Source organism: Rhynchophorus ferrugineus, unplaced genomic scaffold, assembly GCF_030347505.1.
Source record: "Rhynchophorus ferrugineus isolate W39M unplaced genomic scaffold, kcgeb_rfMv2 rfM12, whole genome shotgun sequence".
In the NCBI taxonomy this organism is placed as follows: Eukaryota; Metazoa; Arthropoda; class Insecta; order Coleoptera; family Curculionidae; genus Rhynchophorus; species Rhynchophorus ferrugineus.
The window spans coordinates 4,320,580-4,345,854 of NW_027472591.1; the positions used below are offsets into that span (position 1 = coordinate 4,320,580).

Below are 25,275 nucleotides of genomic sequence, written 5' to 3' on the forward strand. Positions count from 1 at the left end.
TACCGTATGACGACCCATGGGTGATAGAGGACGTGCCGCAATTACGCCCCACGTTTAAATGTTCCGTCTATTGTATACCGGACGACGACACTTCGGGGACCGAGGACGTGACCCAAATACGAACCACGTTTAAAAGTTCTGCCTATAGTATTCCGGATGACGACGCTTCGGGAATCGAGGACGTGACGCAAATAAACCCCACATTTAACTGTTGGCCCTATTGTATAACGGATGACGACCATTCAGGACGTGCCGCAATTACGCCCAACGTTTAAATGTTCTGCCTATTGTATACCAGATGAAGACAATTCGGGGACCGAGGACGTAACGCAAGTACGCCCCACTTTTAAAGGTTCTGCCTATTGTATACCGGAAGACCCAACTTCGGGAATCGTGGACGTGACGTAAGTACACCCCACATTTAACTCTTCGCTCTATTGTATACCGGATGACGACCCTTCGGGGACAGAGCACGAGCCACAAATTCGCCCCAAGTTTAACGATTCGGCATATTGTATACCAGATGACAACGCATTGATGATAGAGGACGTACAGCAAATAATCCCCACGTTTAAAGTTTCTTCCTATTTTATATCGAATGACGACACTTCAGCGATCAAGCACGAAACGCAAATACGCCCCACGTTTAACCGTTCGACCTATTGTATACCAGATGACAACCCTTCAGGGATAGAGAACTTGCCGCATATACGCCCCACGTTTAACAGTTCGGCCACTTGTATACCGGATGATGACACTTGGGGGTTAGAATGCGTGCTGCCAATACGCCCCACGTTTAAAAGTTCTGCATATTGTATACCTTATGATGACCCATGGATGATAGAGGACGTGCCGAAATTGCGCCCCACATTTAAAATTTCTGCCTATTGTATACCAGATGACCACACTTCGGGTATCGAGGACGTGACGCAAATACGCCAAACGTTAAACGGTTCGGCCTATTGTACACCAGATGGCGACCCTCCTGAGATAGAGTGTGTGTCGCAAGCATGCCCCACGTTTAACTGTTTGGCCTAATGTAAACCGGATGACGGCACGTCGGGGAGAGAGGACGTGCAGCAGTAACGCCCCATGTTTAAAAGTTCTGCCTATTCTACACCAGATAACGACACTTCGGGAACCGAGGACGTGACGCAAATACGCACTACGTTTGTAGGTTCTACCTTTTGTATACCGGATGAGCAAACTTCGGGAATAGAGGACGTGTCGCAAATATGTCCCACGTTTAACTATTTTACCCATTGTATACCGGATGACGACCTTTCGATTGTAGAGTGCGTGCCGCAAATTAGCCCCACGTTTAAATGTTCGGCCTATTGTATACCGGATAACGACTTTTCGATGGCAGAGGACGTGCCGTAAATACGCCCGTTTAACGGTTCGGCCTACTGTATAACGGATGACGAGCTTTCTGGTATAGAATGCGCCAGTACGCCCCTCGTGTAAAGGTTCTGCCTATTTTATACCGGATGACGACCCTATGGGGATAGAGTGCGTGAGGCAAATATGCCCCACGTTTAACTATTTATCCTATTGTCTACCGGATGACAAAACATCGAGGAAAGCGTTCGTGTCGCAAATATGCGCCACGCGTAACTATTTTACCTATTGACTACCGGATGACGACACATCGGGAATATAGTTCGTGTCGCAAATATGCCCCACGCTTAACTATTTTACCTTTTGTCTACCGGACGACGACCCATCGGTGATAGAGGTAGTGCCGCAATTACGCACCACCTTTAAAGGTTTTGCCTATTTTATACCGGATGACGCCTCATCGGTGATAGAAAACGTGTCGCAATTACGCCCCACGTTCAAAAGTTTACCTATTTTACCTACCTATTTTATACCGGATGGCTACACTTCAGGAAACGAGGACGTGACCCAAATACGCCCCACGTATAAACGTTCTGCCTATTGTATACCGGATGACGACACTTCGGGGATCGAGGACGTGTCGCAAATACTCCCCACGTTTAACTGTTTGGCCTATTGTATACCGGATGACGACCCTTCCGTGTTGGAATGCGTACCTGCAATACGCCCCACGTTTAAAAGTTCTACCTATTATATACCGTATTACGACCCATGGGAGCTAGAGGACGTGCCGCAATTACGCCCCACGTTTAAACGTTCTGCCTACTATATAACGGATGACGACCCATCGGTTTTAGAGAATGTGCCGCAATTACACCCCACGTTCAAAAGTTCTGCCTATTTTATGACGGATGACGACACTTTGGAAACCGTGGACGTGACGCAAATACACCCCACGTTTAATTGTTCCCCGAATAATTCAATTCGTTTAAAAGTTCGCCGTTGAATTTTATTCGTAAGCCGAACGCATGATATCGACCAATGAGAGGCTAACTCAGATAATAGGCGGGGCTTAGGAGTGTATTTAAGGAGCTTATTAATCCTAGGGTTTATTGAAATTTATTTTAGTCTATTACTTTTCGTGGGTCATTTAATATCCTAATATTTATTTCCAAATGCCTCCGAAAACAAGCGGTAAAGCGGCCAAAAAGGCCGGTAACTCTCAGAAAAATATCTCCAAAATGATAAGGAAAAGAAACGCAAGAGGAAGGAAAGCTACGCGATCTACATTTACAAAATTTTAAAGCAATTTCATCCCGACACGGGTATCTCAAACAAGGCCATGTCGATCATGAATTATTTCGTTAACGATATATTCGAAAGGATGGCCGCCGAAGCGTCCCGTCTCGCTCATTACAATAAAAGATCTACAATCACAAGCAGAGTAATCCAAACTGCCGTCCGATTATTGCTGCCCGGTGAATTGGCTAAGCACGCCGTTAGTGAAGGTACCAAAGCCGTCACTAAATATACCAGTTCTAAGTAAACCATAAGCCTTGAATATCATAAAGGAGAAAACGGTTCTTTTCAGAGCCACAATTTAGATAAATAAAAAAAGAAATAATCTTTAAAAAATTCCAGTATATCGTAGTATCCAATATTGAAATACAAATTTTGTTATCAGCAGTATATTGTTATTCTTTGGTTAGTAGTAATTAGATTATTTTTTCTTTAGTTTTTAAAAACAATGCCTATAACTACACCTGTATACTGTTATTAATTACTAACATGTAGTCGAATATAATTCTGAGATAAAAATCTGTAACACTTTTAGTGAAGTGTTTATTTAAATATGGATAAAAGAATATTAATTGAAATATCTTCTATTTCTTTAATTAAATTTAGGTGGTTCTGAAATGAACCGTTTTTTTTTTCTGTTGCAAAATACGAATATATTTAGTGTATTATAAATGATAGAAAATAGTTTAGGCACGTCCGCCTCTGATACGTCTGGCTAGCTGAATATCCTTGGGCATGATGGTTACTCGCTTTGCATGTATCGCAGATTAATTAGTATCCTCAAAAATACCGACTAAATAAGCTTCGCTGGCCTCTTGTAAAGCCATCACCGCCGAATTCTGAAAACGTAAATCGGCCTTGAAGTCTTGAGCGATTTCGGGAGCCAAATGTTGGAAAGGTAATTTCCTAATCAATAATTCGGTGCTCTTTTGATAACGACGAACCTCCCGCAAAGCTACCGTCACGGGTCGGTAGCGATATGGTTTTTTAACGCCACCGGTAGCTGGAGCGCTTTTCCTGGCCGCTTTGGTAGCCAATTGTTTCCTAGGAGCTTTACCTCCTGTGGATCTTCGCGCAGTTTGCTTGGTACGAGCCATATTTTTAAATTAGAGATAATGAGAATAATTATCAAACGCAAACGACGGCGACCCCTTTCGAACTGATTTGGTCATAAAATCAGAGAGTCCTTTTTATAACGTGTTATCTAATCTGATTGGTCCGTTTTGTGCTAGTGGGCGGAACTCAATCCCAAGTCTACAAAACCGGGCTGATTGAAAACAATCGACAACAGTTGTCCGAAGCGCTTGTGTTGTGGGCGCGCTAGTTATTCGAGATCATTTAATATTTTTTGTTTAGATTCGATAAAATATGACTGGCGGAGGTGAAGGTGGTAAAGGTTTGGGAAAAGGAGGAGCCAAACGGCATCGTAAAGTGCTTCGTTATAATATCCAAGGTTTTACGAAGCCCGCCATCAGAAGATTGGCTAGACGAGGCGGCGTAAAACGTATATCTGGTCTGATTTACGAAGAGACCAGTGGTGTTATAAAAGTGTCTTTGGAAGACGTCATCAGAGATACCGTTACATATACCGAACACGCCAAAAGGAAAACCGTTACCGCAATGGTTGTAGTATACACCTTGAAACGCCAAGGACGTACATTATATGGGTTTGGAGGTTAAGCCACATAGTTTATTCGCGAACTAACATGAAACGTGATACTCAAAATTAATTTTACAAGAATTAAACAACGGTTCTTTCCAGAACCACAAATTTGTCAATATTTAAAAAATTGAAGCTCTTTTAGGATTTAAGTATAACCTTATAATCATTACAATCATCATAGTTTTATCTAAAATAATAATTTATGTACAATTCACAGCATTAATGCTGTAATTCCGTATCGTAAACGTGGCAAATATAAAACGGGTAACATCGAGAGATCAACAGAAGAGATATCGATGATGGCCGATTTCGATTGGCCCTAATTATTTGACGGTTTGGATTCCAAAACTCTATACTTACTTAATCGACCGACCCACTAATTCATCTTTAATTACATATATTATATACAAGGCGCGATGTCATAATATGGTTGATTTTACTAAAGGAGAACCGCTAGAAAAATCTTTCACACCCAAAAAACAATCTTTAAAATACTTAAACTGTTTATTAGGGTATTTTAAATAATTAGTAAAAGCAAGTTATAATATGTGTTTTAATATTAAATTTCTTTTTTTGTTTTATTATCTTGGTGGTCCTGAAAATGACCGATAGTTAAAAGGTTTTTGTACGACCCAAAAGCCCTAAGGTTCATGTAACTTATTTGGTTTTACTATCTGCTTTTTTTGGTAACAATACGGCCTGGATGCTTGGTAGAACGCCGCCCTGGTAACACCGGAGAGGAGTTTTTCAGTTCTTCGTCATATCTGATGGCCAATTGTAAATGATTAGGGATAATCCTTGTTTTCTTGTTGTCTCTAGCGGCGTTACCTGCCAACTCGAGAACTTCGGCCGCCAAATATTCCATTACGGCAGCTAAGTAGACGGGAGCACCGGCCCCTTCGCGTTCGGGGTAATTTCCTTTCCTTAGAAGTCGGTGAATACGACCGACAGGAAATTATAATCCTGCGCGATTGGAACGAGACTTCGCCTTTCCCTTCACTTTTCCACCTTTACCACGTCCGGATATGTTAATCTCGATCGTTGTTAGGTACTGCTAACCTTTAAATCAAAAACGATACTGGAAATTTCTTACAGATTTTGTTCGCGAGCGAAACTTGGTATATTATACGCGACCAACCAGACTTTAACTCGGGATGTGGGCGGGGCTTAGAAGTGTTCCTTGGAATGTTATAATTTCTAGAATAAAAGGCATTGTTTTAGTTAAGTATTCTTTGAGGTACGTGAGACGTCGTGATTTTTATTTCGAAATGCCACCAAAGATAAGCGGTAAGGCGGCCAAGAAAGCCGGAAAAGTCCAGAAAAATATCTCTAAGAGCGACAAGAAAAAGAAACGCATGAGGTAGGAAAGCTATGCGATTTACATATACAAAGTTTTAAAGCAGTTTCATCCCGATACGGCTATTTCCAGCAAGGCCATGTCGATTATGAATTCTTTCGTGCACGATATATTCAAAAGGATAGCCGCCGAAACGTCGCGCCTCGCCCATTACAATAAAAAATCGACCATCACGAGCAGAGATATCCAAACCGCCGTTAGGTTATTGCTACCCGGTGAATTGGCTAAGCACGCCGTTAGTGAAGGTACCAAAACTGTCACTAAATATACCAGTTCTGATGATCATAATAATATGAAGGGGGGAAAACGGCTCTTTTCAGAGCCCCAAAATGTTTAAATAAAAAAAAAAGAAATAAACTACTGTTAAGAAGAAAGGATATATACGAAGTCAAGTAAATTAAAATAAAGTAATCGTTCATAAAAATGTTAAAATACCCACAAAAAATAATTTATTTTATATATTCATTCCTTTACGGTAGCATAATAACAGTATATGTGATACTACGTTCTTATCGTGATATAAACTTCAAGTCAATCCAGCAGGTGTTCACACCTTATTTACTAAGGATTTCTCAACATTCACAATATATTTGTGAGAATAATGCACTAAATTCAATTCACAAATATCATAGCTAAAGCGTTATATACACAGAAAAATATATTAATCTCCTTTTTCTAACAGAAGAAGGTGTTTCTTAAAAGAACCGTTTTTTTTATATAAATACAGAAAACGACTTTAATATATAACCGTCATAGCATTTATGCACGTTCGCCTCTAATACGTCTGGCTAATTGAATGTCCTTAGGCATGATACAGGTTACTCATTTAGCATGGATCGCACACAAATTGGTGTCTTCAAAGAGACCAACCAAATAGACCTCGCTAGCTTCTTGCAAAGCCATGACTGCCAAACTTTGGAACCGCAAATCGGTCTTGAAATCCTGAGCGATTTCGCGAACCAATCGTTGGAAAGGCAATTTCCTAATCGATAATTCGGTATTCTTCTGATAGCGTCGGATTTCTCTTAGAGCGACCGTACCAGGTCTGTAACGATGCGATTTTTTAACATCACCGGTACCGGGAGCGCTTTTGCTGGCTATGTTTTCCGGGAGCCTTACCTCCGGTTGATTTTCTAGCAGTTTACTTGGTACGAGCCATCGTCTAAACGAGTTTGACTTCAAACGTGTAGGAAGAATTACAACAGCAACCGCCAACGGACTTTATGAAACTGATTGAAGGTGTCAAAGAAATCTCCCTTTTTATAATGTGTGAAGATATTCTGATTGGTCCAGCTAGCATCTGTGGGCGGGACCCGATTCGAACTCAACAAAACCTACGGTAGGATTTGAAATTGAAATAGTTACCTGTAGTATTCGAGGTGTACGCCGCACAATTCGATTATAAATTTGATTTTTTTAATACTAAATTGAATAAATCATGACGGGCAGAGGTAAAGGTGGTAAAGGTTTGGGAAAAGGAGGCGCTAGGCGGCATCGCAAAGTGCTTCCTGATAATATCCAAGGTATTACGAAACCCGCCATCAGAAGATTGGCTAGACGAGGCGGCGTAAAACGTATATCTGGTCTGATTTACGAAGAGACCAGAGGTTTTTTAAAAGTGTTTTTGGAAAAGGTCATCAGAGATGCCGTTACATATACCGAACACACCAAAAGGAAAACCGTTACTGCCATGGATGTAGTATACGCCCTCAAACGCCAAGGACGAACTCTATACGGATTTTGCGGTTGAATAAAGTATTATATATGCTGACCAATTAAAACAGAACAACGTATCTATTCAACTAAAAAAACAACGGTTCTTTTCAGAGCCACAATTTTACTACAATTAAAAAAAGAAATTTATTATTCGAATATGGACTAAGATGATGTTAAATTTTATAAAATATTTGCTCTATTATTCTAAGATTTACTTGAAAAGTAACAAATATACTGCATTATAATAGACGATAAGATTTCATATTAAATGTAAATGATAGTGAACAATCGAATACCGAATCTTCGTTGAAGCTTTAATATAGTTTTCCTTTAGAGAGGAAATACTCCGAGATAAACTTCGCGTCGAAGAGCTTGGAGAATCCTTAAGATTTCAAAGAGGAAACTGTAGTTTTACGCACGTATGTATGGAGATAAATGCTCTGCCTACGTATTACCTACGTCTTTTATGTATTTATTGATGTAATAAAAATTGATAGTTTCAAAGAGATAACTATTTGTGAAAACAGATTTCAACTAAAGAAGCAGAGTATACTATATATATGAGCATTGTACCGATAGAGAAGGGTTTGACACGATATTTTCATAGAAGTCCCGATATCGTTGCTCACTCGATACGTTCAATTGTAACCCAGAGTTCGGATGGTATTAAGAAACCGTTAAAAAAGAAGTATATTAGTATAGGATCGGTTAATTTTCATGTTATTGTTTCCTTGGAGTTAATTCGACAACGGTACGTTTCGATATAGATTCGTTTTGGACAACGAACAATCTGTACCGCATCAATTAGGAATAATATGTCTCGTTTCTCCAATAATAGCATTAGATCTGTACGGAATTGCATTTATATCAAAAGACGATATATCGGAAGACGTAGATTTGAAAAGATATATTTTCACAGTTATAACCGAAAGTCTATAACTCGAATGAAAATTGGTATTTTCGACGGAATCGGGAGCAACGCTTGATTTTGTGCTTCCTTTTAAGACGATAGTCAACGTAGAATTTATTGGCAAAGGTTGCTACTTCAACCACGTTTTATCTTTTAACGCCTCGAACATAAATCGTATGATATTCTAAAGGATTTATGTATTTAATATAAGAAATAAGTAAACGGTTCCAAGCTCGATGAACTTTTCGACGAAGCCGAAATATGGAACGTCGTTCGCGCTCGACCGTTCAGTCCTGCGTTCGGCTCATATCATATAGGGTACGCATTAAATGAGAGCGGCCGTCAGACAGTTAAAATACGCGAAAGTAAAACATACGCACGTACGTAACTTTGTCAAACGAATCGTGATTAAAACGTTCTTATAAGAAAATTAAGAAATTATATCAGAATGTCGGACGTCGATATTAGCGGACAAGCGGTTTCCCCTTCGTCGAATCAAGGGAGTGGAGGAAACTCCGCCGCCGTTGTTAACGCATCGTCAACAGGCACACCGGCCGGGTCGAATTCATCTTCGGTATTGGCTAAGGGAGCCGCATCAGCTACAGCCAGTAGCGCAGGTTCGTCTGCAGGGGGGGAAAAAGAAAAATCCACTTCGAGCAAGGCGAAGAATTCTAAATCGAAAACTAGTCATCCTCCGATCGCTGATATAGTAACGAATGCAATTAAAGTATTGAAAGATAAAAGCGGAACTTCCTTCCGGATCATTTAAATTAGCGGCTTCGGCACGTAAAGCAGGAGGTACGATAGCCGCAGGTACGAAGAAAATAAAAACGGCCACTGCCAAAACCGGACAGAAAAATAAGCGAAAATCAGTAGGAGGTGCCGCGTCAGCTACGACAGCCGGTGGTAAAAAAGCGTCTGCCAAAAAAACCTCGGATAAAACGGAAAAAAAGACGACCGCAGCCATCTCAATTAAGAAAGCAAAAGTAAGAAAGGTGAATCTGCAACTCTGGCCGAGAAAAAAGCTTCTGCCAAAAAAAGCAGTTGAAAAGAAAACAGGACAAAAATCAACGTCCGCTTCCAACGGTTTTGCTGTCTGTCTTTTTAGGCAATAATACTGCTTGAATGTTAGGCAAAACGCCGCCCTGGGCAATAGTAACGCCAGATAACAGTTTATTCAATTCCTCGTCGTTTCTGAACGCCAATTGTAAATGCCTAGGGATAATCCTTGTTCTCTTGTTGTCGCTAGCGGCGTTATCCGCCAACTCGAGAACTTAGGCCTCCAGATATTCCATTACGGCAGCTAAGTAAACGGGAGCACCGGTCCCTACGCGTTCGGCGTAATTTCCTTTCCTTAGAAGTCGGTGAATACGACGGACAAGAAATTGTAATCGATATATAATTGTAGACGATATATCCGAAAGGATAGCCGTCGAAGTGTCGCGCCTCGCCCATTACAATAAAAGATCGACCAGATCACGAGCAGAGAAATCCAAACCGCCGTTAGGTTATTGTTACCCGCTGAATTGGCTGTGAGTGATTGAGGAGCAGGCGGCCAGACTTCAAAAAGCCATTCATGCAGCAGGGAGACTGGTAAAACGAAAAACCATCATGGTAATAAATGGCAATGAATGGTGGGACGGGCAGTGTGCGGAACATAAACGAGCGCTAACTGCACTGAAGAGGAGAATAAGAAGAAGCACGGACAATCAACAAATAGTGAATGGGTACAACGAACGGAAGAGAGAGTATCGGAAAATTATACGAGAAAAGAAAACCGAGCACGACAGTGACGCGATTAACAACCTGATAGAAACAAACTCGTGGGACGTTATTTGGGAAGCCATCAGAAGAATGGGCAAAAGAAGAGGCGAAGTGGTAGCAGCGCCTAAAGACGCAACACTGTAGGCAAGAGAAGCAGCCGAAAAACAAGGAGTGGAGAAATACCACCCAGCAATGGAGCTGGAGGAAACAGAGCGAACTCGCGAAGTCATGAGCGAGGAATGGCCGGGTACGGAGACTGGCGAGGAAGAAATAACCGAAGGAGATATCGAATCGGTTATAGAGAACATGAGAATACGAAAGGCATAAGGGGAAAACCGCATACCAAACGAGCTCCTGAAGAATGTCTGGATCTCGAAAAAACACGAGTTCCTGACGCTGTACAGGAACTGTTACAACGCGGGATACTTTCCTAAGATATGGAAAACGGCCAAACTGTGCTGGTTAAAGAAAAGCGACGGAGGCGAACGATCCATCAGCCTTCTACAAACGCTAGGAAAAGTACTTAATCAGAGACTACAGGCAATGGCGGAGAAAATGGAGCTACACGACTCAAGGCAGTACGGCTTCAGAAAAAACAGGTCAACCGTACAACCCGTGAGTGATCTACTGAAATGAATCAACACCCGAAAAAGAAGAAAGGAAACGCTTTCAACAGAGCAACCCAGGAAGAAATATTGCAAGAACTGCGAAGAAGCAGAATAAATAAGAAAATGGCAAGATCAATAGCCAGCTTCTTGACGGGAAGGAAAATCATCAGCAACCAGGTGGCAATGGAAATTGACAAGGGATGTCCGCAAGTTTCAAGCTTAGGGCCAACGCTATGGCTGCTGGGCATGAACAGCTGGTTCCACAAAGTCTCTGAATCAGAAGTAGGGGACTGCGGAATGAGAATTCAGGCATTCGCGGACGACCAGGTGGTTGCTCTCAGCAATAAATACATCAGAAACAGGCTGGACCTTGCCTGGAACAACTGTTGGGAAAATTGCCAAAAAATGGGCCTACGGGGCAGGAGCAGAATAGAGCAAGGAAAAGACTGAGGCTTGCTGTTTCTGGAGCAAAAAAAACAGCAGACCACCGACGGTCAAACTTGGTGAAGACATCATCCAGGTCAAAGATACAATAAAGTATCTGGGTGTGACAATTGACAGGAAACAGCGGTATATACAACACATACAGCTTTGAGGAAGAAAACAGAAAACAGTGATGTGCCGGCTCTGGGGAACACTGCGCAGAAGAAGCAACCCTAGGGCACCAGAGATCATGCGTCAAATATACGACAGGGTCATAAAACCCGCAGTATTATACGGTGCAGAAATATGGGGATACAGGGCCTCGATGGGAAGGGCTAGGACAACGCTAGCAGTAGCACAAAAACGGCAGGGTTAGCAATCACAGGCGCCTTTCGAACCACATAGAATAATGCTCTGCAGGTAATAGCTGGAACACCAACCCTATACCTGGAAGCCGAGATCCAGGGGTGAGCTGCTGAAAAATACGGATACCCCAATGGGCCAAAAGGATTAGAACCAAAGAAATTGCCATGGCCATGAGAGGAACTGTGGGAAAATCGGACAAATAGCGTCGGAAACACCAAGATATGGACAGACGCTAGTGCCAAGGAAGGAAAAGCAGGCATAGGAATAGTGATTCGGACAGAAGAGATAAGTCTAAAGATAAAAGACGAATCGAGCTCCAGAGCGGCAGAATTCTGGTACGGGACAGAAGCCTACCGGGATCAATCACCATTCGAACGGACAGTAGAATGTCCATATGGTGGGCCGAGCACGCAAACACACAAAATAAGGACATAATGCAAATCAAAGCAACCTTGCTAGATTTGCAGAAAAGCGGTAGTGAAATATCGCTAAAATGGTGCCGGAGAATGACAACGAAGGAAATGATAACCGCAGACAGACTCGCGAGAGAAGCCACTGCAAACGAAGAAATAGGACTGAAAAACCACGGATGGATCAGCACCAGAACCTTCAATAGAATCAAGGAAGTAGAAGTAAAAAGAAGATGGCAAATACATTGAGAGCAATCCATTAAAGGGAGAACCCTCTACAAATACTGCCAACAAGTGGGGAGAGAAAATATAGGACTAAGCAGGAAGGCTGTGCAACTGATGACAGGACACGGAAATATGCAAGCCTACCTGCACCGATTTAAATTAAAGGAGGCCGATAGACTCTGCGAGTGTCGCACAGATCCAGAAGACACGACGCATATATTGGAGACATGCGAAATTGGGAAAAGGGTAGAGGCCCGAAACAGATATCGGACAGCCGACGGAAACTACCAGTTAAGGAATGCAGAGGGAATAGTAAACAAGGAAACCATCACAGGATGGCAGCCAAGAGGAGACGAATGCTGGCGCGCAATAAAGCGGTCAGTTAGAGATCAGGGAGAAAACACGATAGGGAATTAGCGATCAAAATACGCAATGACGTCGCGACGGTACTGAACAGCCGCTCGGAGACCCGTCCGTGAACTGTTCCCGAGTCTTACGTAGGAAAGACCAGCTCAGAGCTTTAACAAGCACCAGAGCCATAGACAAATTGTCTACATTTCAAAATATACTACTTTCCTGCAAAATCGGTTCTTTTCAGAACCACAATTTAATATAAATTTTAAAGAATTAAATGTTAAACAGTAGCTGACATTTTATAACAACAGAATTTTGAGAAATATATGTTGTAGTTATTAATTGTATTGAATTATATTATGTCATTATAATCTGTTATATCGTAACTATATATGTAAGTATCGTTAAAATAATCATTTTACTAATAATATGGAATAAGTTTTGTAAAATATTATACAGCCCGAGATTGTTATTTAAAAATAAGGTAAAGTATTCCAAGAGTGACTTCGAAAATATGTGTATTAATTTTTTTCACGTTTATGGCTATATGCTATTTAATTTATTTTTCCTAAGGGCAATAGCAGCCTCTTGTCGAAGTTAAATATGGTCATCGCGTTTAGTATTATAGGAAATATAATTAATAACGTTAAACCTGGGGCGTATTTGGGGAAAGCCCTCTATCCCTCTATATACAATAGGCAAAAGGGTTAAACGTGGGGCGTATTTGCGTACGTCCTCGATACCCGAAGTTTGCTCATCCGGTATACAAAAGGCAGAACCTTTAAACGTGGTGCGTATTTCCGTCACGTCCTCTGTCCTCAAAGTGTCGTCATCCGGGATACAAGAGGCAGAACTTTTAAACGTTGGGCGTATTGGCAGCATGCATTCTATACCCGAAGAGTCGTCATCCGGTATACGCCGAACCCTTAAACGTAGGGCGTATTTGCGTATTTCATCATCCGCTATACAATATTCCGAACCGTTAAACGTGTATCGTATTTGCGGCACACCCTCTATCACAGAAGGGTAGTCATCCGGTGTACTATAATCAGAACCGTTAAACATAGAGCGTATTTGCGCTACGAACTCTATCCCCGAAGGGTCGTCATCCGTTATACAGTAATCAGAACCGTTAAACATGGGGCGTATTTGCGGCACGCACTCTCTCCTAGAAGGATCGTCATTGGGTATACAATAGGCCAAACCGTTAAACGTGGGCCGTATTTGCGGCACACCCTCTATCCCGGAAGGATCGTCGTCGGGTATATAATAGGCCGAATCATTAATTTTGGGGCATATTTGCGACACGCACTTTATACCCGAACTGCCGTCATCCGGTATACAATAGGACAAACAGTTAAACGTGGGGCGTAGTTGCGACACGTCTTCGATCCCCGAAGTGTCGTCATCCGTCATAAAATTGGTCGAAGCTTCAAACGTGGGGCGTATTCGCGACACGTCTTCGATCCCCGAAATGCCATCATTCGATATACAATAGGCAGAAAATTTATACGTGGGGCGTAATTGCGGCTCGTCTTCTATCACACATGTGTCGTCATATGGTATACAATAGGCAGAACTCTTAAACGTGCGGCGTATTTGTGGCACGTCCTCTATCCCTGAAGGGTCGTCATCCGTTATACAATAGGGCGAACAGCTAAATGTAGGGTGTAGTTGCGTCACGTGCTCGATTTCCGAAGGGTCGTCATCCGGTGTACAATAGGCCGAACCTTTAATCGTGGGGGGTATTTGCATCACGTCCTTTATCACGGATGTGTCGTCATCCTGTATACAATAGGCAGATTGATTAAACGTGGCGCGTAATTGCAGCACGCCCTCTATCTACGATATGAAAACTGGATGACAACGGTTTTCATTAGGGCAAACAGCTAATCGTGGTTCATATTTGCGACACGTCCTCTGTCCCCGAAGTGTCCCCATCCGGTATACTATAGCCAGAACATTTAAACGTGGGGCGTAATGGCGGCTCGTCCTCTATCACCGATGAGTCGTCATCCGGTATACAATAGGCAGAACATTTAAACGTTGGGCGTAATTGCGGCTCGTCCTCCATAACCGTTGAGTCGTCATCCAGTATACAATAGGGAGAACTTTTAAACGTGGGGCGTATTTGGGTCACGTCCTCGGTCCCCGAAGCGTCGTCATCTGGTATACAATAGGCAGAACATTTAAACGTGAGGCGTAATTGCGGCTCGTCCTCTATCACCGATGAGTCGTCATCCGGTATAAAATAGACAGAACGTTTAAACGTGGGGCGTATTTGCGACACGTCCTCTATCACACATGGGTCGCCATACGGTATAAAAAAAACAGAGCTTTTAAGCCTGTCGCGTATTGGCAGCACGCATTCTCTCGCTGAAGGGTCGTCATCCGGTTTTTATTAGGTCAAACAGTTAAACGTGGGTCGTATTTGCGGCATGTCCTCTATCCCCGAAGGGTCGTCGTCTGGTATACAATAGGAAGCACCGTTAAACGCAGGGCGTATTTGCGGCTCGTCCTCTGTCCCTGAAATGTCGTCATCCGGTATACAATAGGCCGAACCGTTAAACGTGGGCCGTATTTGAGGCACATCATCTATCACGGAAGGGTCGTTATACGGTACCCAATAGGCAGAATTTTTAAACGTTGGGCGTAATTGCGGCACCTCCTCTATCACCCATGGGTCGTCATACGGTATAAAATAAACAGAGCTTTTAAGCGTGTCGCGTATTGGCATCACGCATTCTATCGCTGAAGGGTTGTCATCCGGTTTTCATTAGGCCAAACAGTTAAACGTGGGTCGTATTTGCGGCTCGTCCTCTATCCCTGAAGGGTCGTCATCAGGTATACAATAGTTAGAAACGTTAAATGTGGGGCTTATTTGCGTCACTAACTCTATACCCGAAGGGTCGTCATGCGGTATATATTAGATCAAACAGTTAAACGTATAGGCATATTTGAGATACGCATTCTATCCCCTAAGTGTCGTCATCTGCTTTAAAATAGGCCGAACATTTAAACGTCGGTCGTATGCCGTCATTCGATATACAATAGGCAGAAATTTTATACGAGAGTCGTAATTGCGGCACGTCCTCTATCCCCGAAGGGTCGTCGTCTGGTATACAATAGGGCGATCAGTTAAATGTAGGGTGTATTTGCGTCACGTCCTCGATTTCCGAAGGGTCGTCATCAATAATGTTATAAAATAGGTCGAGCCTTCAAACAAGTGGCGTATTTGCGTCACGTCCTCTGTCCACGAAGGGTCCTCATCCGGTATGCAATAGGCTAAACAGTTAAACGTGGGGCTTTGTTGCGCACGTCTTTGATCCCTGAAATGCCGTCATTCGATATACAACAGGCAGAAAATTTATACGTGGGGCGTAATTGCGGCACGTCTTCTATCACACATGTGTCGTCATATGGTATACAATAGGCAGAACTTTTAAACGTGCGGCGTATTTGTGGCACGTCCTCTATCCCTGAAGAGTCGTCATGCGTTATACAATAGGGCGAACAGTTAAATGTAGGGTGTATTTGCGTCACGTCCTCGATTTCCCAAGGGACGTCATCCGGTGTACAATAGGCCGAACCTTTAAACGTGGGGCGTATTTGCATCACGTCCTTTATCACGGATGGCTCGTCATCCTGTTTACAATAGGCAGATTGATTAAACGTGACGCGTAATTGCGGCACGCCCTCTATCTCCTATATGAGGACTGGATGACAACGGTTTTCATTAGGGCAAACAGTTAATCGTGGGGCATATTTGCGACACGTGGTCTGTCCCCGAAGTGTCCTCATCCGGTATGCTATAGCCAGAACAATTAAACGTGGATCTTGATTGCGTCAAGCCCTCTATCACCGATGGGTCGTCATCCGGAATAATATTTTCAGAACTTCTAAACATGGGGCGTATTGGCAGCACGCACTCTATGCCCGAAGTGTCGTCATCCGATATACAATAGGTCGAGCCGTTAAACGTGTGGCGCATTTGCGGCACGCACTTTATCCCCGACGTGTCGTCATCCGGTATATAATAGGCCGAACTTTTAAACGTGGGGCGTATTTGCGGCACGCACTCTATCATCGAAAGATCGTCAGCCGGTATACAATGTGTAGTACCGGTAAACATGGGGCATATTTGCGACATGCACTCTATCCTCGAAGGGTATACAATCCATCCGGTATACAATATTCAGAACCGTTAAACGTGAGCCGTATTTGCGGCACACCCTCTATCATGGAATGATCGTTATCTGGTATACAATAGGGAGAAATTTTAAACGTGGGGCGTATTTCCGTCACGTCCTCTGTCCCCAAAGTGTCGTTATCCGGGACACAATAGGCAGAATTTTTAAAAGTGGGGCGTATTGGCAGCACGCATTCTATATCAGAAGGGTCGTCATCCGGTATACAACAATCAGAACCGTTAAACATGGGGCGTATTTGCTGTACGCACTCTATACCCGAAGGGTGGTCATCCGGTATACGCCGAACCGTTAAACGTAGGACGTATTTGCGGCACGTCCTCTATACCTGAAGGGTCGTCATCCGGCTTACAATATGGCGAAAAGTTAAATGTGGGGTGTGTTTGCATCACGTCCTCGGTCCCCGAAGTTTGGTCATACAGTATACAATAGGAAGAACATTTAAACGTGGGGCGTATTTGCGGCTCGTCCTCTATCACCGATGAGTCGTCATCCGGTATACAATAGGCAGAACATTTAAACGTGGGGCGTAATTGCAGCTCGTCCTCTATCACCGATGAATCGTCATCTGGTATACAATAGGCAGAATATTTAAACGTGGAGCGTAATTGCTTCTCGTCCTCTATTACCGTTGAGTCGTCATCCAGTATACAATAGGCAGAACTTTTAAACGTGGGGCGTAATTGCGGCAAGCCCTCTATCACGGAACGGTCGTCATCTGATATATAATTGGCAGAAACTTTAAAAGTGGGGCGTACTTGGGGCTCGTCCTCTATCCCCGAAGGTTCGTCATCCGTTATACAATAGGTCGAACCGTTAAACGTGGGGCGTAATTGCGGCACGTCCTCTACCACCGATGAGTCGTCATCCGGTATACAATAGGCAGAATATTTAAACGTGGGGCGTAATTGCTTCTCGTCCTTTATTACCGTTGGGTCGTCATCCAGTATACAATAGGCAGAACCTTTAAACGTGGTGCGTGTTTGGGTCATGTCCTCGGTCCCTGAAGTGTCGTCATCCGGTATCCAATAGGCGGAACATTTAAACGTGAGGCGTAATTGCGACTCGTCCTCTATCACCGATGAGTCGTCATCCGGTATACAATAGGTAGAATATTTAAATGTGGAGAGTAATTGCGGCTCGTCCTCTATTACCGTTGAGTCGTCATCCAGTATTTGTGTAACGTCCTCGATTCCCGAAGTATCGTCATTCGGCACACAATACGGAGAAACTTTAAACGTGGGGCGTATCTTTGTCACGCTCTCGGTCCCCGAAGTGTCGTCATCCTGTATACAATAAACAGGACATTTAAACGTTGGGCGTATTTGAGACACGTCCTCGATTCACGAAGTGTCGTCATTCGGTGTGCATTAGGCAGAACATTTAAACGTAAGGCGTAATTGCGGCTCATCCTCTATCACCGGTGAGTCGTCTTCCGGTATACAATAGGCAGAATATTTAAATGTGGAGAGTAATTGCGGCTCGTCCTCTATTACCGTTGAGTGGTCATCCAGTATTTGTGTAACGTCCTCGATTCCCGAAGTATCGTCATTCGGCACACAATACGGAGAAACTTTAAACGTGGGGCGTATCTTTGTCACGCTCTCGGTCCCCGAAGTGTCGTCATCCTGTATACAATAAACAGAACATTTAAACGTTGGGCGTATTTGAGACACGTCCTCGATTCACGAAGTGTCGTCATTCGGTGTGCATTAGGCAGAACATTTAAACGTGGGGCGTAATTGCGGCTCGTCCTCTATTACCGTAGAGTCGTCATCCAGTATTTGTGTAACGTCCTCGATTCCCGAAGTATCGTCATTCGGCACACAATACGGAGAAACTTTAAACGTGGGGCTTATTTACAGCACGAATTCTATCCCCGAAGTTTCGTCATCCGGTATACAATAGGCAGAACCTTTAAACGTTGTCCGTATTTGAGTCACGTGCTCGGTCCCTGAAGTGTCGTCATCCGGTATACAATAGGCAGAACATTTTAACGTGAGGCGTAATTGCGGCTCGTCCTCTATCACCGATGAGTCGTCATCCGGTATACAATAGACAAAACGTTTAAACGTGGGGCGTATTTGCGACACGTCCTCGATTCACGAAGTGTCGTCATTCGGTATGCAATAGGCAGAACATTTAGACGTGAGGCATAATTGCGGCTCGTCCTCTATAAACGATGAGTCGTCATAGGGCGAACCGTTAAGCGACGGGCGCATTTGCGACACGCATTCTATCCCCGAAGTGTCGTCATCCGATATACAATAGGCCGAACTTTTATACGTGAGGCATATTTGCGGCACGCCCTCTATCATTGAAAAGCTGTCATCCGGTACACAAAAGGCCGAACCGATAAACGTGGAGCGTATTTGCGCCATGCACTCTATCCCCGAATGGTCGTCATCCGGTATACAATAATCAGAACCTTTAACATGGGGCGTAATTGCGGCACGCTCTCTATGCTAGAAGGATCGTCATCCGGTATACAATAGGCCGAACCGTTAAAGGTTGGCCGTATTTACGGCACACCCTCTATCACGGAAGGGTCGTCATCAACCATATCATCGTTAATTTTGGGGCGTATTTGCGACACGCACTCTATCTACGAAGTCTCGTCATCTGGTATAAAATAGGTGAAATAGCTAAACGTGGGACATATTTGCGACACGCACTTTATCCCCGAACAGTCGTCATCTGGCATAAAATAGGCCAAACTGTTAATCGTGGGGCGCATTTGCTTCACGTCATCGATTCACGAAGTTTGCTCATCCGGTATTCAAAAATCAGAACCTTCAAACGTAGGATATATTTGCGTCACGTCCTCTGTCCCCAAAGTTTCGTCATCCAGTATACAATAAGCAGAAGTTTTAAACGTGGGGCGTGATTGCGACAAGTATTCTATCGCCGATGGGTCGTCATCCGGTATACAATAGACAGAAACTTTAAATGTGGGTCGTATTTGCGGCACCCCCTCTATCATCGAAAGGTCGCCATCCGGTATACAATAATCAGAACCGTTAAATATGGTGCGTATTTGCGGCACGTTCTCTCAACCTGAAAGGTTGTCATCAGGTATACAATAGGCCGAATCGTTAAATTTGGGGCTTATTTGCGACAAGCACTCTATACCCGAAGAGTCGTCAGCTTTTATTCAATATGTAAAATTGTTAAACGTGGGGAACATTTGCGACACGCACTCTATCCCCGAAGAATCGTCATCTGGTATACAATAGGTAAAATAGTTAAACGTGGGGTATATTTGCGATAAGCACTCTATCCCCGGACAGTCGTCATTTGGTATACAATAGGACAAACAGTTAATCGTGGGGCGTGTTTGCGTCACGTCCTCGTTTTCTGAAGTTTGCTCATCCGGTATACAAAACGTAGAAACATCCTACGTGGTGCGTATTTGCGTCACATCTTCTTCCCCGAAGTGTCGTCATCCGGCATACAATAGGCAGAACTTTTAAACGTGGGGCGTGATAGCTGCACGTCCTCTATAACCGATGGGTCGTCATCCGGTATATAATAGGCAGAACTTTTAAACGTGGGGCGTATTGGCAGCACGTATTCTATACCCGAAGAGGCGTCATCCGGTATACGCCCAACCGTTAAACGTAGGGTGTATTTGCGGCACGTCCTTTATCCCTGAAGGGTCGTTATCCGGTATACAAAGGGCGGAACTTTTAAAAGCAAGGCGTATTTGAGGCACGCCCTCTATCGTAAACTCGTCATCCGGTATACAATAAGCAGAACCTTTAAACGGGCCTATTTGCGACAGGCACTCTATCCCCGAAGGGTCGTCGTCCGGTATACAATAGGTCGAACCGTTAAACTTGGGGCGCATTTGCGGCACGTCATCTATCCCTGAAGGGTCGTCATCAGGTATACAATAGGCTGAATCGTTAAATTTGGTTCGTATTTGCGACACGCACTCTATCCCCGAAGAGTCGTCATCTGGTATACTATAATTAAAATAGTTGAACGTGGGGCATATTTGCGATACACACTCTATCCGCGAAGAGTCGTCATCTGGTATACAATAGGTAAAATAGTTAAACGTGGGGCATATTTGCGACACGCACATAATCCTTGAACAGTCGTCATCCGGTATACAATAAGCAGAACTTTTAAACGTGGGGCGTAATTGCGGCTCGTACTCTATTACCGTTGATTCGTCATCCAGTATACAATAGGCAGAACCTTTAAACGTGGGGCGTATTTTTGTCACGTCCTCGGTCCCCGAAGTATCGTCATACGGTATAAAATAGGCAGAACATTTAAACGTGGGGCGTAATTGCGGCTCGTCCTCTATTACCGATGAGTCGTCATCCGGCATATAATAGGCAGAACATTTAAACGTGGGGCGTAATTGCGGCACGCCCTCTATCACGGAATGGTCGTCATTTAATATAAAATAGGCAGAAACTTTAAACGTGGGGCGTATTTGCGTCACATCCTTGATTCCCGAACTGTCGTCATCCGGTATACAAGAGGAAGATCTTTTAAACGCGGGGTGTATTGGTAGCACGCATTCTATCCCGGAAGGGTCGTCATCCGGTATACAATAGTGCGAACACTTAGACGTGGTGCCTATTTGCGTCACGTCCTCGGTACCCGAAGTGTCGTCATCCGGTATACAATAGGCAGAACATTTAAACGTGGGGCAAATGGTCAAAGTTGAAATGTTTTGCCAACACCCCTCTTGAACGTGGCCGACAGCAGCTTGCTTGGCCACTACTATTGTATAGTAGATGGGCGACGGCAGTTTGCTTTGCTACTGAACCAAAAAACTATGGTCAATGTTGAAATGTTTTTGCCACTACCCCTCTTGAGCAGGGCCGATGAAAGCTTGCTTTGCCACTACTGTTGTATAGTACGTGGCCGATGGCAGTTTGCTTTGCTACTGAAACAAAAAAAATTATGGTCAAAGATGAAATGTTTTTGCCACCATCCCTCTTGAACGTGGCCGATGGCAGCTTCCTTTGCCTCTTCTATTGTATATTAGATGGGCTACGGCAGGTTGCTTTGCTTCTGAACCAAACAAAAATTATGGTCAAAGTTGAAATGATTTTGCCACTACCCCTCTTGAACGTAGCCGATGGCAGCTTGCTTAGCCACTACTGTTGTACAGTACGTGGCCGATGGCAATTTGCTTTGCTACTGAACCAAAAAAAATGTATTTAACGTTGAAATATTTTTGTTACCACCCCTCTTGAACGTGGCCGATGTCAGCTTGCTTTCCCACTACTATTGTATATTAGGTGGGCGACGGCAGTTTGCTCTGCTACTGAACCAAACAAAAATTATGGTCAAAGTTGAAATGTTTTTGCCACTACCCCTCTTGAACATGGCCGATGAAAGCTTGCTTTGACACTACTGTTTTATAGTACGTGGCCGATGGCAATTTGCTTAGCTACTGAACCAAAAAAATGTGTTTAAAGTTGAAATGTTTTTGTTACCACCCCTCTTGAACGTGGCCGATGTCAGCTTGCTTTCCCACTACTATTGTATATTAAGTAGGCGACGGCAGTTTGCTCTGCTACTGAACCAAAAAAAGTATGGTCAAAGTTGAAATGTTTTGCCAACACCCCTCTTCAACGTGACCGACAGCACCTTGCTTGGCCACTACTATTGTAAGGTACGGTTACGACGGCAGCTTGCTTTGCTATTGATCCAAAAAAAAGGTCAAAGATGAAATGTTTTTGCCACCATCCCTCTTGAACGTGGCCGACAGCAGGTTGCTTGGTCACTACTATTGTATGGTACGGGGACGTCGGCAGCTTGCTTTGCTATTGATCCAAAAAAAGGTCAAAGATGAAATGTTTTTGCTACCATCCCTCTTGAACGTGGCCAATATCAGCTTACTTTACCACTACTATTGTATAGTAGGTGGACGACTGCGGTTTGCTTTGCTACTGAACCAAAAAATTATTGTCAAAGTTGAAATGATTTTGCCACCACACGTCTTTAACGTGGCCGATGGTAGCTTGCTTTGCCACTACTATTGTATGATACGTGGACGACGGCAGCTTATTTACGCAAATAGGGTCCACCTTTAACGGTTAGGCCTATTGTATACCGGATGACGAACCTTCGGGGATAGAATTCGTGCTGTAAATAAGCCCCATGTTTAAAGTTTCTCCATATTGTGTGCCGAATGACGATACTTCGGGAATCGAGCACGTTACACAAATAGGCCCAACGTTTAACGGTTCGTCCTATTGTATACCTCATGATGACATTTCGGGGATCGAGGGTGTGACGCAAATATGCCGTACCTTTAAAGTTTCTGCATAGTGTATACCAGATGACGACCCTTCGGAGATAGAGGGTATGCAACAAATGCGCCACACGTTTAACGGTCCGGCCTATTGCAAACTGGATCACGATCCTTCAAGAATGCATTGTGTGCCCCAAATGGGAACCTTTATTAACGGTCCGACCTATTGTATAACGGATGACGGCCCCTCGGGGATCGAGGGCCTTACGCAAATACGCCCCAGGCTTAACGGTTTTGTCTATTGTATACCGGATGACGACACTTCGATGATAGAGGGGGTGCCGCGAATACGCCAAAAATTAAAAGGTTAGGCCTATTTTATAACGGATGACCACCCTTAGGGAAGAGAGGGCGTGCGGGAAATACGCCCAATCTTTAACGGTTCTGCCTATTGTATACCGGATGACCACACTTCATAGATAGGGTGCATGTCGCATATATGCCCCACGTTTAACTGTTAGGCCTAATGTAAATCGGATGACGAGACATCGGGAATAGAGGTGCTGCAAATGCGCCCCACATATAAGGGTTCTGCCTATTGTATACCGGATGACGAATATCCGGGGATTGATTGCGTGACCCAAATAAGCCCCACGTTTAACGGTTTAGTCTGTTGTATACAGGATGAAGACCCTTCGATGATAGAGGGGGTGCCACGAATACGCGCCACATATAACGGTTAGGCCTATTGTATACCTATTGTATTGACACTTCGGGGATAGAGTGCGTGCCGCAATTAAGTTCCACTATTAAAGTTTCTGCCCATTGTATACCGGATGACGACCCATCGGTGATAGATGACGTGCCGCAATTACGCCCCACGTTTAAAAGTTCTGCCTATTGTATACCGGAAGACGACAATTCGGGGATAGAGTTAGTGACGCAAATAAGCCCCACGTTTAACGGTTCGGCCTGTTGTATACCGGAAGACGACCCTTCTTTGATAGAGGGGGTGCGGCGAATACGCCCCACATTTAACGGTTCGGCCTATTTTATACTGCATAGCGACCCTTCGGGGATAGAGTGCGTGTCGAAAAAATGCACCCACCTTTAAGGGTTTGGCCTATTGTATACCAGATGATGACCCTTCGGAAATAGAGTGCGTGATGTAAATACACTTCACGTTTAACGGTTCGATTTTTTGTGTAACCTCCACGTTTAACTGTTCGGTCTATTGTATACCGGATGACGACCCCCTGGGTATAGAGTACGTGTCACATATGCGCCCCACGATTAACGGTTTACCGTATTTTATACCGGATGACAACCCTTCGAGGATAGGGTTAGTGATGCAAATACGCCTTACATTTAATTGTTCGACCTATTGTATACCGGCAGACAACACTTCAGATATAGAGGACGTGCCGCAATTGCGCCACACGTTTAAATGTTCTGCCTAATTTATACCGGATGACCACACATCGATGATAGAGGGGGTGCCGCAAATGCGCCCCTCGTTTAACGGTTTGGCCTATTATATAACGGATAATAACCCTTTGGAGATAGACATGTAAATACGCCCCACGTTCAACGGTTAGGCCTATTGAATACCGGATGATGACACTTGGGGGATAGAGTAGGGGATGCAAATAAGCTCCACGTTTAACGGTTCGGATTTTTGTATATCGGATGATCACGCTTCAATTGTAGAGGGCGTGGCGCAAATAAGCCCCACGTTTAACGGTTCTGCCTATTGTATACCGGATGTCGACCCCCTGGGTATAAAGTGCGTGTCGCATATGCGCCCCACGATTAATGGTTTGGCGTATTTTATACCGGATGTTAACCCTTAAGGTGTAGGTTTAGTGATGCAAATACGCCCTACGTTTAATGGTACGACCTATTGTATACCAGATAACCACACTTCAGGGTTAGAGTGCGTGTCGTAAATGTGCCCCTCTTTTAACTGTTTGGCCTAATGTAAACCGGATGACGACATAATGAGAATAGAGGATGTGCCGCAAATATGCCGTACCTTTAAACCTTCTGCCTATTGTATACCAGATGACGACCCTTCGGGGATAGAGGGCATGCAACAAATGCTCCACAAGTTTAACGGTCCGGCCTAATGTAAACCGGATGACGATTCTTCAAGAATGCATAGTGTGCCCCAAATGGGAACCACTTTTAACAGTCCGAAATCTTGTATAACGAATGACGACCCTTTGGGGATAGAGTGCGTGCCGCAAATACGCCCCTCGTTTAAGAGTTCGGCCTATTGTATACCGAATGACGAACCTTCAGGGATAGAGGAAGTGCGGAAAATACGCCCCACGTTTAACGGTTTGGCCTATTGTATACCGGATGACGACACTTCATGGATAGAATGCGTGCTGGAAATAAAC

At 43.9% G+C, this 25,275-nt stretch overlaps 2 protein-coding genes and 1 pseudogene across 2 annotated transcripts; 2 read left to right on the top strand and 1 right to left on the bottom strand.

Annotated features, from left to right (window-relative positions):
- Positions 1–3,326: 3,326 nt before the first annotated feature.
- Positions 3,327–3,769, bottom strand: LOC143205621 (histone H3-like; annotated as a pseudogene).
- Positions 3,770–4,008: 239 nt separating this feature from the next.
- Positions 4,009–4,320, top strand: LOC143205527 (histone H4-like). The gene has a single exon (XM_076418689.1). The coding sequence runs from the start codon at positions 4,009–4,011 to the stop codon at positions 4,318–4,320; it is 312 nt and encodes a 103-aa protein (XP_076274804.1).
- Positions 4,321–7,098: 2,778 nt separating this feature from the next.
- LOC143205540 (histone H4-like) lies at positions 7,099–7,453 on the top strand. The gene has a single exon (XM_076418700.1). It carries the CDS (start codon positions 7,099–7,101, stop codon positions 7,408–7,410), a length of 312 nt encoding a protein of 103 aa, XP_076274815.1. The 3' UTR covers positions 7,411–7,453.
- The last annotated feature ends 17,822 nt before the right edge of the window (positions 7,454–25,275 follow it).

What these genes read in the sequence shown, in the direction of transcription:
- LOC143205540 (XM_076418700.1), top strand. Translation starts at nt 7,099, where the DNA reads ATGACGGGCAGAGGTAAAGGTGGTAAAGGTTTGGGAAAAGGAGGCGCT.
- LOC143205527 (XM_076418689.1), top strand. Translation starts at nt 4,009, where the DNA reads ATGACTGGCGGAGGTGAAGGTGGTAAAGGTTTGGGAAAAGGAGGAGCC.